At 38.4% G+C, this 17,977-nt stretch overlaps 3 protein-coding genes across 4 annotated transcripts in view; 2 read left to right on the top strand and 1 right to left on the bottom strand.

Annotated features, from left to right (window-relative positions):
* Nucleotides 1-12,262, bottom strand: part of Mib1 (mind bomb 1) — a 146,436-nt gene extending 134,174 nt beyond the window's left edge. Inside the window, exons 1-9 of one of the 2 annotated variants that reach the window (XM_064116624.1) lie at nucleotides 12,246-12,262; nucleotides 11,771-11,884; nucleotides 11,361-11,520; nucleotides 10,250-10,597; nucleotides 9,729-10,049; nucleotides 9,243-9,572; nucleotides 8,915-9,062; nucleotides 8,383-8,624; nucleotides 7,969-8,166 (exon numbers count right to left, since the gene is read on the bottom strand). In XM_064116624.1, the coding sequence (XP_063972694.1) occupies nucleotides 7,969-8,166; nucleotides 8,383-8,624; nucleotides 8,915-9,062; nucleotides 9,243-9,572; nucleotides 9,729-10,049; nucleotides 10,250-10,435 (1,425 nt within the window). In that variant the 5' untranslated portion in view covers nucleotides 10,436-10,597; nucleotides 11,361-11,520; nucleotides 11,771-11,884; nucleotides 12,246-12,262. The other variant, XM_064116623.1, reaches the window with a different exon arrangement.
* Nucleotides 12,263-12,352: 90 nt separating this feature from the next.
* Nucleotides 12,353-15,660, top strand: LOC135160275 (eukaryotic translation initiation factor 2A). Its single transcript, XM_064116650.1, has 6 exons — nucleotides 12,353-12,502; nucleotides 12,801-13,064; nucleotides 13,363-13,462; nucleotides 13,533-13,708; nucleotides 13,851-14,090; nucleotides 14,385-15,660. Exons 1-6 carry the CDS (start codon nucleotides 12,475-12,477, stop codon nucleotides 15,296-15,298), a joined length of 1,722 nt encoding a protein of 573 aa, XP_063972720.1. The 5' UTR covers nucleotides 12,353-12,474; the 3' UTR covers nucleotides 15,299-15,660.
* A 573-nt stretch (nucleotides 15,661-16,233) lies between these two features.
* Nucleotides 16,234-17,977, top strand: part of Cno (canoe) — a 45,493-nt gene continuing 43,749 nt past the window's right edge. The window contains exon 1 of the mRNA XM_064116581.1: nucleotides 16,234-16,620. The gene's annotated coding sequence lies outside the window, so the exon portion shown is untranslated. The remainder of the gene's footprint in view (nucleotides 16,621-17,977) is intronic.

A 17,977-nucleotide genomic window follows, 5' to 3' on the forward strand; every position in this document is an offset into this window, starting at 1 on the left:
TTGTGTCTTTGCAACACTTGTTAACCCGACCAATGAATAAGATTGAAAATTTTCAACGTGAAAATTCACCATGAAATGTGATAACCTCCCCTAATCCAAATGAACCAGCTTGATTTCTAAAAACTTCCCATCCCCATTCGGATTAGATAATAGCCAAGGTATAACCCGCGAGATTCTCTTCACTGTGCTCCTCGAATATAGATGTGGAAGAGGTGGTAACGGTTATGCTGACGATTACCTACTAAGCCCCTGTGCAACGGCTGGGAACCTCTTTAACAAAATATCCTAGTTCTCCTTCTCTTTCTCTCTTTCTCTCTCTCTCCGTCTTTTTGAATTCACTGGACTGTGCTTTTCGAGGAGAGTTGAAACGTGCGAAAGGAGCATACTGGCGTTAACTAGGATTTGCTTGGGATGAGAATCGCGGGGGAGATTTGGCTGAGGATTGCCGAGGAAGGTTGAAATGCTTTTGTCAGGGATGAGGGGGTGATGACCGGAGTCATTTACTCCAGTATTAGTTCAATCCTCTCTATCAGTCGAAGAAAAACTGATTCAAGATGGGAGAATCGTCACATAAATACCAAAGTTGAATCGATAATTTATTCGTGAAGACGTTAAGGATACCCAAGTATCTTTTACAGTTTTATATAAATCACTGTATACGAAAGTATGAGCTAAAATGTAGCGAGAAAAAAAAATAAAGATCAAAATCCGTATTTTTCTTCTGAATGTGACCTAAGAAGATAATTAAACATTAATGGCGAGTGACAATACCAACATTGAAACCAAAAACCCCATCAAATGAACCAAAGCAAATAAAATTGTGAGCAGTGAAATAAAAAAAAATGATGAAATGTTTGAATATAAAATATATCACTTGAATGTTCATTAGCTGTTGTGAAAATTTAGTACACGTCACATACATTTCAATGTCCCTCAAATTAGTCACAAGTGAGAAATCCTATCCGCAGTACAGATTTTTTACTTCCATTAATGTGACAAAGCAGTGAAATTGTGTAATCTCAACAAAAGGTGGATTAATGTTCTCTTTAATGCGCGAGTTAACGCAAGCCTTGGGGCGAATCCCTTGCGGTCTCTTTATACCATTAGCCCTCCAACCCCACCTCACTGCCCATCCCCCTTCACCATCCCCCACACATGCCCCACTCGCAAGCGTAAATTTCACCAGAAACTTTGTCTTGGTAAGAATTTACAGTACCACTGGGACGCGTGTCCATTGCATCCAACGTGTACCAAAGCTAAATGAACCTGGGTTACAGCTTACGCTCAGGACTTTTTCTCAAGACAGTTTTTGTTTATGGGGGTGGGGGGAGGGAGGAGGATGTGAGGCGAAGGAGATGGATGAGAGTTTCATTTGGTGGATGAGTGAGAAATTGGATTGAAAAGCGTAAACTAGGGGCGGGTTGAGGGGCTTTTTTTTTTCAGAAAGAATGAAATTGCACATTGTCTATTACCAGATAAATTGACTTGTCAACTCAATCTCGAAATGCACTTGTGAATTTTATACTGAAAATCAATGGTAAGGAATTGGGATTGGGTATTCGGTTTTTTTATACTCCGGTAGTTTATTTCCCGAGAAATCGTAAAGAAAATGAAAAATTAAGAGGTGAAAGGGGGAGTTGTATAGTGGTTACCACATTTACTAGGGGATGCTGGGGAATTTGTTGATTTTTCGAAATACGTTCTATAAGATTGTAAAAGGAATGAAATTCTAACAGAAACTGTCCTAAATGAGGCCATTGAAAGGCATTTTTTTATCTGAAGAGTAAGCACTAAATGTCACCTATTGATATTGTTCTCTCAATTGTTGTGAAAAAATAAAAATATCTTGTATTTAATTCGCAGCTGTGCGACACGAGGTATTATCGATTAAACCATTTCGATTCAATCAATCCACAAAGAAAATTTATAATCCTTTTCACGAACCCGAAACATTTTTATTTGTTGACCAAAATAAACTATTTATTACCCAGCACAACCCCTTAGAATCGTAAATTCCTCCTAAAAGTCTCCTGGTCACTGCAGATTACCTCTAACCATTCCTGTGAATGTCCTTTCCATTCCCCCGGCCTTTATATCTTCTCCTTAACAAAATAAATTATCAATCGTAAATTCTCCATTACCTAGCAAATAAATCCAATTGTTCATAAATTATTGACGAAGAAATAAAGATTCTAAAAGCATAAACGAAAAAACATGGCTTGACAATCGAGATATACCTAGGGCTTTTTATCCCCTCATCCAATAGTTCAAGTATTAGTTTTTTGCAAAGAGATAAAAATAGACGAAGGTAAGCAAGCACCGGATCTATCATGTAGACAAATGGAAAGAGCATCTTTCTTGGTGAATCCGCCTGGGGCCATACAACGGCCTCTCGGTCGTTCCTTTCAAGTGGAGCTTGAGGACCCAATGCTATTACTTGCGCAAAACATTTGAGTTTACTCGAAGTAATGATGTACCCAACGACAAAAGAATGGGAAATTGAAAAATCATGAACCCTAGACATCATATCCTGACCTATTCCCTATCAAAACTAACACCATACGAGTTTTTTTTTTCTTCAATACCATAATTGTTTATACTTCTGTAATATTCAAGTAAAGCGGAAAATTCTTGATTCCTTCATCACCAATAACCGAGATATACGTTTCCCCTTCTCCTCAAATTTTCCACCGACTCCAAACTATGAGCATTTATCTCCAACTGTATATGAACAATATGCGTTCATAAAAGTTACAACGTAGAAAGTCGTATACACTGAGTATGGAATGTAAGTAAACTCGACAAAGGTCGTTTTTTGGTTCACTCCTGGAATGTCTCTTCCACCACCTCGAGCTACTCGTGGATTTTATAACTCGTGGAAATATTTTACGAACAAACCTTGGAGATAATATCGTGCTTGTACCAGAAGCTCTCTTACATTAAAGTCTCGTAAAATTGCCCATCAAGCCTGAAGGTACCTCACCAGAAGGATCAAGAAGCTATCTAACTACCTATGCATACTCAACTTTTGAATATTCTTATGTATGTCGTAAAATGTGGGGGTAAGACGGTGAAATCCTATGTCAGTATCTACACCAGCTGAAGAAGAAAATATCCAAAACTTTGAGAATTTATATTCAGTTGATTCAGCCGACAGATGATGAACATGTCTATAAAAATCGAAAATTATCCTTTTCTCTGAAGAGATGTGTAGTCTCTTCAGGGAGAAATTTTTTTTCCTAAATATTCATTTACTTCTGAGGAGCATTTATTTTTTAATTACATTCTTCCCATTGAAGTATTACCAGAAGACGTCAATTAGGTAACAATTATTATAACCTTATTGCTCTTGAGAATAACTGTGTCGCACATGACGCTGGTGAGAACATAAATATTTCTCCAAAGTAAATGGACATTTGGCTGGAAAAAAAATTCTCCTGTGTTCAAGATCAAGTTAACGATATAAAAGGAAATGGAGTTTTCAATGCGAGAATTTTTTTATTGCTGCACAAGTTTGATTACCCTGACGAGATGTAAAATGTGAAGCATTGAACGAAGTCCGAGGATAAAAAAAAATGGAATTACTCGTAAAAAAAAATAAGTAGACTGTAGGACGTTGTCTCCTAGTGGATCAATGAGTTATTTAGCTGTCTATGGATACTGAACTTATGAATATTTTGATGGGTTGAAGTGTCATCGTTAAAAGTGGGGGAAAAGACAATGAGTCCTACGTGCCTATCTACTCCACCATCACAGGAAAATATCTTAAAGTTTAATGATTCATTTTCAGTTGATTCAGCTGACAGATGACGAAAATCTCCATAAAGATTCGTTTATCCTTTGGTCTTAAGAGAAAACTAATCCCTTCACGATCAATTTAAGGATCTAATGGTGAATGAAGTTTTTAACACGAGAATTTTTTTATCACCACGAAAGTTTGATTACCCTGACCGGACGAGATGTAAAATGTGAAGAATTGAACGGAGTAAGAAGAGAGAAAAAAAAAAGTGGAATTACTCGTAAAAAAATGAGTAGACTGTGGGACGTTGACTCTTGGTGGCCTACATCCAACGGATCCCGGAGGGGAATTGCTGTTAAAACTGCGGCTATAACCCACTGTGCCAGCTTTATACTACATCGTAACGTTAAAGGAGAGCTTTTCGTGGGGGCATGTGCGTGTGAAACGTGGGCTTAGCTTGGCAACCCAATACATTCAACTCATTCTATCGGTTTGTGTGCTCGCGTATTCTGTCCGACAATCAATGCCATGGGAATCTGCACGATTTAATTGATCATATTAGAGTCCACGGTTATGTACAGTACATGGTGAAGGAAGATTGGCGCAAATTTATTGGACAAATTGAAGATAAAAAAAAAACAATCCCATTGATAATTCGTTAATTCATTCATTCATTAATTTTAAGCTCCAGTAATTCATTAATTTCAGTTGCTAAAATTTCTCCATTTAGTTTAACAATTATTTTACTCCTCATTAATTTTCAAAATGTTACCATTAATTTTAGAACCACATCGTTCATCTCTCCAGATACATAATCACAAAATCTCTCGAGCTCAAACCGAAAACAAAGCAATTTTGATGGCCATCCCATGACGACGTACGTAAGTTAAAAGCAAAATCGAAATTCTCGTTTGACAAAAGAACGAACTGTACCAAGAATCCCATGGGAAATTCAAAAGTGACTGTCTCCCGTTAGCTATCTCCTGTATTTACGCAAATTTGTTAAAGGATCGATCGCGTTCGCTGTAAAATGGACGAAAATCCCCAACAGACACAGCAACGAATCTATACGATATAGAGGACTTTTGCCTTGGTGGAGGTTGATGCGTTAAATCGCCATTCGAAAGTAATTACATTGGTCTTGTTCTCTCTAGTCTCGCTTTTCCACCGAGTTATACGAATCGTTGGGGGAGTACTGGAGTTACTATCGAAAGAGTATTAGTTTTAGCGTTCGACCAAGCACCCTGGGATAGGAAATAGTGCGGTAAGAAAAGGGTATTGAGTTGATATACCCTGAGAAGAGGGACTGAAGGAGGGGAAGGGCTATAGAAAGCACACTGGGATCGGTTCGTAATACTTTGCCTTCTGATACCATTGTTATTTCAGCCAAACCCCCTCGATCCCATTTCCAGTGGATTCCACTAGACAGTGGTTCTCAAGTTTTATCAAACGTACATTCAATTTACTTTAACATCTGAAGTATCACATCAACACTGCTACGTGTATACCAAAGACTCGAGACGTTAAATTAACTATTGAATTGGGGTTCATAATGATTGGGGAGGATTTGTATGCTCAAACTTTTTGATGGAATTTATAGGTGAGTTCAAGAAGCTAGATCATCAACAAATCTGAACAAGCTAATCCATCAGAAAGATTTTCAAATTTTGAAAATGTTGTTCTTCTTTCTAACTAACAATCGAAAAATCTAATTCAGTTTAAGAAGCCAACAATGGCGAAGGCCCTGTCACCTGAGATGAAGCGAGAAAATACCAGTGAAATTAAAAAGCTGATATACCCTAAAACACCTCTTCAACTCTCATCAAAGGAAATCCAAAAATTTATTCATAAAAAAATTTCGAAGAAGCATAAAGTATTGTCACGATGTTCCCCAGTACACGACAGTCCTTTTCTGCTGACCAATGCAGTATGTTAAAATTACGATCCATGCGTATATCCACCCCGGAATAAAACCTCACCCCAAAAACATCTCCCCGTTCACCCAATGCTCTTTAACTTTCTGCACAATATATTCTCCCGCGACGTAACTTTTGTCGAAAAATACAGTCGCTGTCAGCAGATATGCTTTATAGACACATCGATGGCCCTGAGATGATACCGCATCCATGTGAGACACATTCCATGTGCCATATAACCCTCACTTGGATATTGGATTGGTAATAGAGGTACTCTCAACCCCTTTCTCACCATCAACTACCATTTTAACGACAATGTCACAACGGTAATGTCCTGAAACTTCAACGAATACATTATTTCCCCCCCACGTTCATGTGATTTATACTGGTGTGCCATATACGTGGGGAAAACCATAAAATGTTCGACATTGCCTAGGTACAGCAAGATGAACACATGAAATTGACGACCATCTACTCTATCAGAATCATCTCCGAACAGTGTCTCTAGAATGACCAACAAATCACGTGGAATTTCCGGTTAGAGTTTGGAATGACCTGATGCTATCTAAAGGATTCTGAAGCGATGAAATAAAACTAGGTAAAATGTTGGAAAAGATTGAGCCGATCAACTCTTCGAAAATAAACGACAATCTCTTGGTGTTAAGGGATGCAACGGTCCTTTAAATCTGGAAACTTTTCAAAAGCAAAAAATTCTAAACTTTTTTCAAATCCTCTCTAAACTATCTTTACAGTGTAAAATGGGCGCTTTTAATCTTTCCTCAAGGCTCAAGAATACTGTTTAAAGGGTCTTCAAACCCTTGCAGGACCTTAAAATAGGCCTTTGACTCAGTTTCAAACCACTTTGATATGATTCTCAAAAGATTAAACGGATTCATCAAGAATTTTTAAACCAAAAAAAGGTAAATCCTGTTCACATCCCTGTCCAATCTTTTATTAACTCAAATGAAGGGGCTGTGAGAGCTCTTCAAACCCTTTCTACAACCTTGAAAGCAACTCCGAAAATTGGAATCTCGGGAGTCGCCAATTCCCAGTTTAAAGTTTATAACAACTGGACATTTAAAGAGTCCCAAAGCGATGAAACAAACTAGGTGAAACATAAAACATTGTCGAAAAAGATTGAGTTGTCCAGCTCTCTGAAAAGAAACCAGTCTCGCTCGTTTGTCCCACCGTGTGATTAATCCTCATTGGCGTTCGGTACCATTCTCCGACACCCAGAAAATAAACTCGTGATACTCATGACAATTCCTGGGTCCCCTGAATCGATTGTCGCACGTGACTCAACTCCCCAAACACATCGTGCCAAAAATAAGGAAAAATCGAATAAACCAGAATTGAAATTTTTTAAAAGTTGGTAGGAAATATGCGAGAAAATTTAAGGGACATGAGACAGAAAATTTACGAGCGCATACATTGCTCGAGGGAAGAGCAGAGGAACAATAAGCAATAGTTGCAAATCATGGTGGGCGAGACAGCAAAGCAATTGAATAAGTTAAATATTGCATTCGTGGTATCATAAGCACTGAAAATTGCATAAATTAACAATTAACGTAAATCAAAACGTACAGTACAATCTTTTTTTATAATTTTCCACCCCATTTAGACATTTTTCCTTCATCATGTTGCCTCCAGCAATGAGTACGATTATAAATAGTTAATTAGAGGAAGGAACATTGAATGTGAAAGGAAACGACATGGAACCGTGAATGGAAGGGGATGACCTCCTGCAAAGACGCGGAAAACCACTGGACAAACCTCAAAAATCCCCCTAATCTCTTATTGAAATAACGTAAAGTGGTCGACCCAACAATTACCCTAAAACGTACGAGAAACGTGTGTCTTGATTATGCACACCACGTGTACAAATACACCCCCCTGACACTCATATAACAACGCAGGTAGAATTCGTGAAATCCCCAGGCCAGATAACTGGATTAATTAAGACTCCTGCAAATGAGGAGATATTGCTCCCTAACAAACGTGAATTAACGCTAATTCGGGCATGTTGAGCTGGAGACGGAGGGGTGGCTAAAACCGCCTGATCTCACTGTTCCCACTCTACATGAAACTCTCCAAAAACAGAGTTCACTTTCAAACAGCACTTAGATTAAATTTTCCCTCTCACGCAACTTTTTGGAAAAGAGTAATGCACATGTAACCAACTTTTTAATTATGAATTATACCCGAAATTTTGTCATCATTTTTGAAGATACCCTGGCTTTTCCGGGGATTCAGTAAATGTGTAATACACCGAGAGCAAGCTATTGAGTGGATATGACCATTATTTGCACTTACCTGAAGACTCGGATGGCAGCCAAGTTCCAATAATGTGCGAACAACGCCTGCATGACCTCTATTTACAGCAATGTGAAGTGCTGTCTGGCGTCGTTTATTTCGTGCATTTAAATCAGCCCCAGCAGCAGCAACTAGGGCCATTACACCTGATTCATCACCAAAGGCAGCATGATGCACAGCCCGATCCCCGTCTTTATCCTGATGAGAAATAGTACAGTATAAATATATTTCTAATTTGAGCTAAAAAATGAGGCCTTCCACTTGAGATCATTTGACTCTGAGATTAAACTTTACAGATGTTAAATAAAATTTCGATGTCGAGCTGTTATCAAGTGTTTGTAACTAATCGATTGTCAACAAAATTTTTTTTTCCAATTACATTTAATACCCGCAGATATTGTGAAAAATACTCACCTCAATTTCAACATCTGCTTTATACCGCAGCAGAATTTTGATAACATCGAGATGCCCATTGTGACTGGCTGCTTGCAATGCTGTATGTCCAGCAAAAACCCCATTGACGTCAGCATCAAGACGTTTGAGGCATTCTTCACATTTGGCAGCATCGCCATTAGCGGCTGACTTAACTAGTTCTTCGTTAACATCTCCAGATACGTGAGTCTCAAATAGTTTCTTCAACAGTGCGGATAATCGTTCTGAAATTAATATTAATGCATTAATTAAACATTAAATATATCAAGAAATGTTTTTGTTCCACGGAAAATCGAATTTCAAAAAGCAATACAATAAAAAAATCTGTCCTTTGTTTGTCTTAATGAAAAATTCTTAAAAAAACAACCATAAGATTCAAACCGAGAAAGAACTTCTTTCTACTAATCTATTCCTACTTCATATTAACAATGCATGTCATAAAACCATCTAGTCTCAGCGAATGGATAGACCAGGAAATAAAATAGAAAACAAGAAATTATTCATGATCACTCACCACCATTGCTGTTCCCGGGTACACTTCCATCACTGCTGGCAACTTTAATAATGGCCTGGGGATTATATGTCCACGAGGTACTGCATACTTCAACTTTCAAATCTCCATCGTGATAAATCTGCTGGACTCGACCAATTTTCCCAAGTGTCTGTAAAAAAATAAAGAAGTTACAAGTGGAATAAATATAAAAAAACAAAAGATAGACATTAAAAATTAACCAATCAATTTCTACTATATGAAAAAATAATAAATGATAACTTCAAGACTCAAGACTCTTTAAATAAAATGAACAAAAAATTAATAGAAAATATAAAGCAAGACAACTCACGGGTGCCATGGCTTCAGCCCACTCGCCATGTCCCCTTTGTAGTAATTTAATTTTCTCAAGGTCATTGCAAATTTGCACTAGATCTCCAACAGCAAATGTTTGATTATCAGATGTGGAGGTCGTGACAGGCACTGGGGTTTGTACTTTAGACAGAACAGCTGGATTAAATGTCCAACGATTGCCACTTGGGTACGAAACAACAATGTCATGATCCTCATCTATGCTGACAACAATTCCAGTTGTTCCCAAGCACTCAAACATTCCATCTGTCCAGCTGCCATGGCCATGCTGGAGAGACTGAACTATTTCCAGTTCCAGGTCAACATTAACCTGTGAACAAATCAATAACATTATTTTTATTTTATATTCCTGCAAAAGTTTAATTTTGCGAATTAAACGTTTGTTGCAAGCACTTTTTTATATTCATTTTTAATAGCAATAACGGAAAAAAATATGAATTGTAAATTCAATTGCTTAATCACTCACTTGATCCCCAATTTGTAGTCCATGAGGGCCAGTTCTCCCTGGCCCTTGCTCCCCCAGCAATGGCAAATGATCTCGATAAACAGTCTGACCTTTAGCATCATTAACAACTTTCAAATCAGCCATGCCCTCGAATCCCACACGATACAGATTCTTAGCCCCATTATCCCAGATAACGTAAGCAGCTGAACGAGGACTGGCCGCTGACCAGTCCTGGATCTCATTGACTTTACCTCGACGGCCATTACCACCGTCCTGATCCTCCCATTGCCAGTCAACACCTCTGACTACTCTGGCCCCTGGGAAGATCCCTCTAATGGCAATCTATAATAATAAATCGTTCAGGAATAAATAAGAGATGGTATGAAGTTAAACATCCATTGGATGTTTAAATAAAACATTTCTGCAAGAACTGAAATTCTCTACATAAAATATTTTACGACTCTCTATCGTAAACCTCCAGATAAATTAGTATTCCAAGAGATAAAATATATTATTCAATCCATGTAAGCTCCCCAAAATACCTTTTTACTCTTGCGCCTGGGCTCCAGCAGGACTCTCTCGCTTCCTGGAGTTGCAATCCTGTAAAACCTGTGCCTCAAATGGTGCTTGTCCCCGTGATAACAAATAGAACACAAGTCGTAATTGCCACACTCAGCACATTTCCACCGGATACCAAATATAGGCTGTTGTCGACAAGTGTCACACATTGTGCCATCGTGTTTCACTCCGGTTGTGGCTGAATCTAGCACACGAAGATCAAATGCTCCTGAGCACCTGTAATTCGCTGCTGTACCATTGTCCCAGACAACAACCACTTCCTCTGGGGACTCAAAATTCCTAACTGTCCCCACATGACCCTCTCCACCATCCTGGAAAAATTTTTTTTTCCCGGTTAAATTCAGCCGATGATAAATAAAACAAAGAGGAAATGAAAAAAATGTTTAATTGTTATATGATGCTCAAAGCATTATTGAAAAAATTCTAAACTCCGAAAAGAAAATATGAGTTATCAAATAATAAAACTGATTAGTGCTTGAAAAGCTATAGAAATTAATCATTTGAAAATCACTACCCTCACGTAAATAAGCAAATTTCAGGTTATCTTCACGAAAAATATTATGGTGTGATACTTGAACGACTCTCAATAAGAATTTTGAAGTCAATGACAAAACCATCATGGTAACAATATGATTATTCATAATAAATAGTTCATGGAAGATAGGGAAGGACTTCCCTAGATAAATAAATGGCTCTAACTTTTCCACAGGTTGTCACAAAAATTGTGGAAAAGTTCCTTGATCTCTAAATTACAGCGATAATCCCCATGATCAATAGTTTATACGCTTAAAATGAATGATTAATAGAAAAGAAAATTAATTTCGTCAGGAGTGTGACCTAACCTGTTTTCCCCATTTCCATTCGGGTCCCCGGATGACCCTGGCACCGACACCTTCCATCATGAACCTTGTGGTTCTCGCACCACCGCTGGCCCCCGCCTCCATTATTCAATACCAACAATTTTAATAAGAAATCAAACACCACCCAATAACGAACTTTAAACACAACCACATTACAAGCTACCACAGAAAAACACCGCCATCTTAATCGCACATCAAAACATTCTCAACTTACTTGTATAATAGAGAATCGAGAGAGGCCGTTCGACGGACTAAAAGCAGCAGGATGTAAACACAACACGCCGTCTGTTGTCTCGAGGGTTCAACGTTTACGGGGAACTGATCGACTGATGTCATAGCGGCATTCCTTACTGCGGTTATTTGTATTCTTTTTTCTGTAATATTCATGATTAAACAATTAATGGCTAAGTGATAATTGTTGGTATGCAAAATCCGATCGTTTGCGAAGACAAAGAAACAAAATGGCGGCTTGTTTTTTTTTGGAGGGAACAATAACTGAGACTGAATAATTGACTTTGATCAACAAATCGATGTTTAAGAAAGTGTTTTACTGTTGACTATTAATTATTCAATCCTGAGGAATGATTTATGCTATAAATCAATCGAAATTTGATCGATACTTACCGAGAAAACAGAGAGTGATGAACTGCTGCCGTAACACCGGTCGCGTCTGGCGTATCTATTGTTTGCTCCGCGCACAAGACGACTGACTACGTGAATCAAAGATGGCGCCGGCAGCTATGTACGACACAATGATTTATGAATATTACTATCAACGTTTTTTGAACAATAAATAATCATGAAAAAATCAATTAGATGCACAAAAAACGACTTCTAAACGTTTATTTCAGTTACCCATTTCCAGTCGTCTTCCAAAAGGGCGGAATTTTCAAAATTGATCGTGGCCCAAAAAAAAAGATAAATTATTTAATAACTACAATTGTTGCTCTTTTTTATATGAAAGCAGTAATTCTGAGTCATTATCTGGCGTTGTCAAGTTCATAACTTAATACATAGTCTGAATAAAATGACTCTATTCTTGACAAAAAAATTATAATATCTAAACTTTTTCAATTCTCATTGGCAAGCAAATACTTACGAATCCGTATCCGGAATTATCATAATGATTGCAAAATAAACAATTGGACAATGAATTGTTGGAACATAACAGATGAGTGAAATCAAAGGTTAGAGATAATTCGAATTCAGTTTGTAATTCTCCACTACACGTATAACCAAACTCACACCTCAACAATAATCATAACGGTGTGTGTATGGACGTGGCTGTGATGCTGTGCACACCGCATGGTGAGAGCTGAGGAAGGAAAATGGCGTTACCTGTTCCTTGTCTAGCTGGTGAGTTCCCAAACCAATTTGATATAAATCCTCATAATTATCCCCACAAATTTCCAAAAAAATCTTCTTACCTTCACATCTAATTCGTTCGATACCAACATGATCTTCGACCCCATCATAGACGAACAATTAGTGAACGTTCTGTTGACATTTGTGTTTAGGTTAGACTTATTTAATTTGTATGCATAACTTATTCCATTAATATATTGTCCAGAGAAGCTAGTCGAGCTAGTAAATTCCTATTGTTTTTCAATAAACAATTCATTAACTAATTAATCGTGATGATGATTGCTTTCAGTACGGGGGTCCATCGGCGTTGTTCTGAGCAATGGCCCTCCGTCGTATGTCGAAGTGTCGTCCTTCAAGAAGGACGACAATAAATCCTGCAAGGCTATGACATTCAGCCCGGACAGTCGCTATTTCGCCTGGATATCTCACCCCTCCGTCAAAATTGCCCTCTGCGACTCCTGGCAAATTGTCGCTGTCCTTGAAAAGCCCAAAGTCTGTGCTATCAAATTCTCCAGTTTAGGAAATTATCTCATGACTTGGGAACCTTTTATTGGTAACTTGATTATTAATTTTTTGCATCTGAAGTTCTGAGCCAGTTTTACAAATAGAGAGAATAATCCTTATGCTGTTTTCTCAGTGTCTCCAAATTTAAAGGGACTGAAAAAACGATAAATATATAAAACTTCATGACAATAAATAAAATTTTTTTTAAGGTTTTTGGGAAAATTTGGATCGGGTTTTTTATTCTCAAAAAATTGATCCACTTTTTTCTCAAGATTTCGTTATTATTATTAATAATGTGAACATATATAAGGCCATAATGTTGCTTAATCTTTTACATTTTCCTCTAGTGTCTCAAACTAATCCTCAAGGTAACCCACAACTGCAAATATGGAAATCAGAGAATGGACAACTTGTGAAGAGCTTCACTCAGAAAAGACAGAGTGATTGGTAATAACCATAAAAAGAAATGAAATATTTTCCCATCGTCCATTCTTCTTAATTCTGTCACTATTTCTAGGGAGCCACAATGGTCCAGTGATGAAAAGCTCTGTGGCATCCGGATAAATGACGATGTGCTATTCTACGAAAATGCAGACTTTGAAACAGTGAAGTATAAATTCAATTCAAGGAAAGTAGGAAAATTTAGAATTGGTTCTGGAGGTCCTCCTTACCACGTCATCTGTTATTTGCCAGGTAAATAAAACATATTTTCCGGACACTACTCCACAGAAAATATTATATAAAATAAAATCAGTAGTATTTCCCAATGAATATTGTTTCGTATGTCTCCCGTCATATTCAAATAAATGTCCAATGAAAATAAAACTATTTCTAGGAAAATCTGCTGAGCCATCATTCGTTCGTCTCTTTGAATATCCAAAATTCGAACCTGCGAGTTCCCTCGCTAGCAAGAGCTTCTTCCAGTCAGATCGAGTTGATATCTACTGGAATCAAAAAGGCACCAGTGCTCTTATCTTAACGAGCATGGATGTCGATAAAACTGGTAGCACTTACTACGGAAAACAGGCGTTGCATTATATCAGTGTGTCTGGGGAGACTGCAAGGGTCACTCTAAGTACGCAATATTATCATTTTTATTACATCATTTATTTTCTTACTCGAAACTATTTTCGAGAATTTTTCATCTCCAGTTTTTAATTTAGAAAATGATAAGAATGATAATTGGATTTAGGCAGTATTTCTCATTATTCGAAGACATATAAATATTAAAATGTCATACAGTTCACCTCAACATTCATCAGTAAAAAATTAATGAAAAACCATTCATTAAGTATTGATGTTGATTGAAGGAAAAATCTCGAAAATTAACAGTAATCGAATTTTTAATGGATTCAATTTTGACAATCAGGTGATGAGGGTCCAATTCACGCAGTAGAATGGTCCCCGAAGGACACGGAATTCTGTGTAATCTACGGTTTAATGCCATCGAAAGCAACTCTTTTCAACCTAAAATGCGAATCAGTCTTCGAATTCGGAAAGAAACATCGTAACAGCATTTACTACAACCCTCAGGGTAACATCCTCTTGTTGGGAGGCTTCGGTAACCTTCGAGGAGGGATAGAGCTCTGGGACACCTCCAAGAGAAAATTGATAGCTCAAGCTGAGGCTGCAGACACAACACTCCTGGAATGGTCGCCAGACGGGCAGCATTTTATGACAGCAACGACTGCTCCTCGTCTGAGGGTGGCCAACGGCTTCAAGATCTGGCACTACACAGGGACTCTTCTCTACGAGAGGCCCTGGAACAAGCAGGAAGAGCTATGGGAGGTACTCTGGCGAGTCTACCCCCGAGGTACTTTCCCCCAGACGACGATTAGCTACAAAGCGGTGGAAGGAATAGCACCTAGTCAGCCTCAAGCCTCGAAGCAGGCATACAGGCCCCCATCGGCACGAGGTCAGACGATAAACTTCAAGCTGCATGATGATGATGCTCCTGTTAAATCACAACCGTCGAAGGCTGCGATCAAGGCCAGAAGGAAGCGAGAGGCGAAGAAGGTGAAGAAGGAACTGGAGCAGTCAACAGCTCCCACCACCAACGGAGAGCCGAATAATCCTCCAAAGCCTCGTCAGAAGCTTTGTGACCCTGATCTTACTGATGATTCTGAAACCAATAAAAAGATTAAGAAGATCAAGAGTAAATTGGAAGGAATCGCTCAATTGAAGGAACAGTTGGCTAGTGGAAAACAGTTGCAGGTCAATCAGCTCGACAAAATTAAAAAAGAAGCTGAACTCCTGAAGGAACTACAGGAATTACTATTGTGATACATCATCCCTATCCGTGGAATATCACGGTTTATTTTCTAATGGATTGTTTTGGAGGGAAAGAAATGGCCATGGTGATGAAAGTGCAGGATGTAATTGAGGGTGGTTGGAGTAATAAGAAAGGTTGTACCATGCCAACTGATTTGAAGGGGGGCTATGTCGGGAGCAGCATTTTCAATTTTTTTTAAATTAATATTTTACTAGAATTGAACATGTGAAGAAATTACAAATTTTTCAATTCTAGAGTTAAAGTGTAAAAAAGTTTGAACAAAAGATCTAATGTACACAGATTAATTCTTGTCTGAGGGAAGTAAATTCATTGTCAATTTTGGCCATTACAATAAAATCAGGGAATGAAGAAAGATTTTACCATTATTTATCCACACCTTTATTAAGTTTTCTTTTTCCGGACAACTTTGCAGGATTATGTTTAATCATTCTGAACCTTCGCTCGATCGACGGTCAGATGAATGATTCAGTTAGTACAGAGCCACCCGGCATTGTTTATCTTTTTCTTGGTGTTCCGTGTCTGAATGTTTTCTTCAATGATATATCTTTCAAATTTTCTGTCAAAAAATACAAAAAACTCGCATCTGCATACACTAAAAAATAATAGGAGGAAACCCCAGAAGACCTCCATCAATATTTGGTGGAAAATTTTGCTGTTTGTCTCTAGTACAATAGAAACAAAGAGTTGGCCAAAAAATTCTGTAACCGCTTCCGTTAACAACCATCAGCTATCCCAAAAAGCAATAGTAATAATTCCCCATCAAAACGACTAAGCAGTACCCGGAGTATCCCTCAGCATATTCCTGTCCGTTAGCCATTCCAAAAGTACAATCAGCCCCAAAACCACCTCGGCATTCCTTGATTGGTAGTCGGCAAACTGTGTACCGACCGAGCCCAACGCCAATCGCCTCGAACGCGATCCCCCGCCGTTCAGTATTCAGTGGCAACGCGCACCGTTTACATCGTCTCTCCGTATTTCCCTCCATTCCATTAATTCCTTTATTTCCATCCAATCAACCACCTAATGGATTAATCGCCTCCAGCTAATACCTCAAACCTCCGATATCTCAAATCACATCCCAGTGAACAGACAATGGATTACAGTTTACATCACCCGTGAGTTCATCAATGTCAACAGTTGTGTCTTGTCGAACTGTAATGCTTCATAAAAAAAAGTGTCGCGTGAGTTATGGTCAGTGATGTGTGGTGTGTCTCTGTGCAACTAAAAGTGCTGGAAAACTACCTGAAGTCCGGATACAACCCTGTTTACCCTCCATCATCACTCTGATACTTGAACGCAATTAAACGTTCACGTGAGTCTTATTACATTTTTATTTCGGTAGAATAGAACCTGTTGATTTGCCAGTGTTAACGCTCGAAACTTTCTCGCGTCCGATACTTTCCAATTTTTACCGAGAAAAATGTTGAATTCATTCCCCAATGATTCAGTTATTTCGGTATTTTTGTTCGTATTATTTTTTACTTAGTCCCTCTGTCGGGTTTGTGTCAACAATACAGAACCAGAAATTGTAAACACGGCCAGGAAAATACGGCGAATTGGAGTAACATTTCGTTTCACCTTGCGGATTTCAACTTCTTTTTTTTTTCCCCTCCCCTTCTCTTCTTCGCTCCTGTCTTCTTCGCGAGCGTATGTGCAGTGTTGCCAAATCTTTATCGTTTTCTCTCTCGTTCCCTCTCTCTTCCTCTCTCCTTGCTGGGAGCATTTAATACCTGTGTATTTCGCCTGCTTAACTTACATCAACTCACATGGCCGTCATCACTCAGGCACTCATTCTGTGAATCGTCCTTTATGTATTTATTCAATGTCGTGAATGCTGAGGCGTGGTTTTATTTTTTATCGTCGAGGTACACTCTCGGGGTATCTTATCACCGTAATAATTCGGGGCAAGTGCGATATCCCCGGGGCTATCGCTAATGGGCTAATTGGCCGATTTATTAATTTATTAATTGGGGAGTTATGGGGGGAGGTGTGGACCAGTGGGAGGAAGCGATGAAGCTGTTAGTCACGTATTGTGAGTCATGAACGCGAAATCATGAAAGGCTTTTAACACGTCAGGTTGTGAATATCTGCTGTGATAGAGAACTTATTGTGCCTGGAGAAGGCCCTAGGCTCACCTAACTTCACACATATTTAAGCATTGTAATTAGATTAATTGGGGGAATTAGCTGGTGGTTATGTGGGTTGTGGAGCGGGGAAGGGGGAGAGGGAGATTGTTCATTGGGTCGGGAAGAGGAGAGTTGTAATTTAATTGGAAAATGTTGGAAGACGATGATGATGAATTTTTATCCGATTGTACCGTTGTCTGAATTCGATGATTTTTGTGAACTAAAAAATTTAATTCTCTTAGAATTTTATCGAGTTTCCTTCAAACATAAATCTTCGATTCCTTTCAGCTTTTCACAATATTTGTTAACAAGTGATGATTTAGGTAATGGTTACAGTAGGAATGATTGTATATCGTTTCTAACAGCATAAATCAATCAATGAAAGAGGGTAGATCAAGTGTACTATATTTTTCGAAGAGGAAATGTCTCATAAAGTCACTTTTCGATGAGATCATTGTTAGAAACTACGCCACACCGGTTACAGTGCTGATAAGAGAATGAGTATTTTTATCAATTACCGTGTACACAATGAGATACGTTGGT

This window comes from Diachasmimorpha longicaudata, chromosome 3 (assembly GCF_034640455.1).
Source record: "Diachasmimorpha longicaudata isolate KC_UGA_2023 chromosome 3, iyDiaLong2, whole genome shotgun sequence".
Classification (NCBI taxonomy): domain Eukaryota; kingdom Metazoa; phylum Arthropoda; class Insecta; order Hymenoptera; family Braconidae; genus Diachasmimorpha; species Diachasmimorpha longicaudata.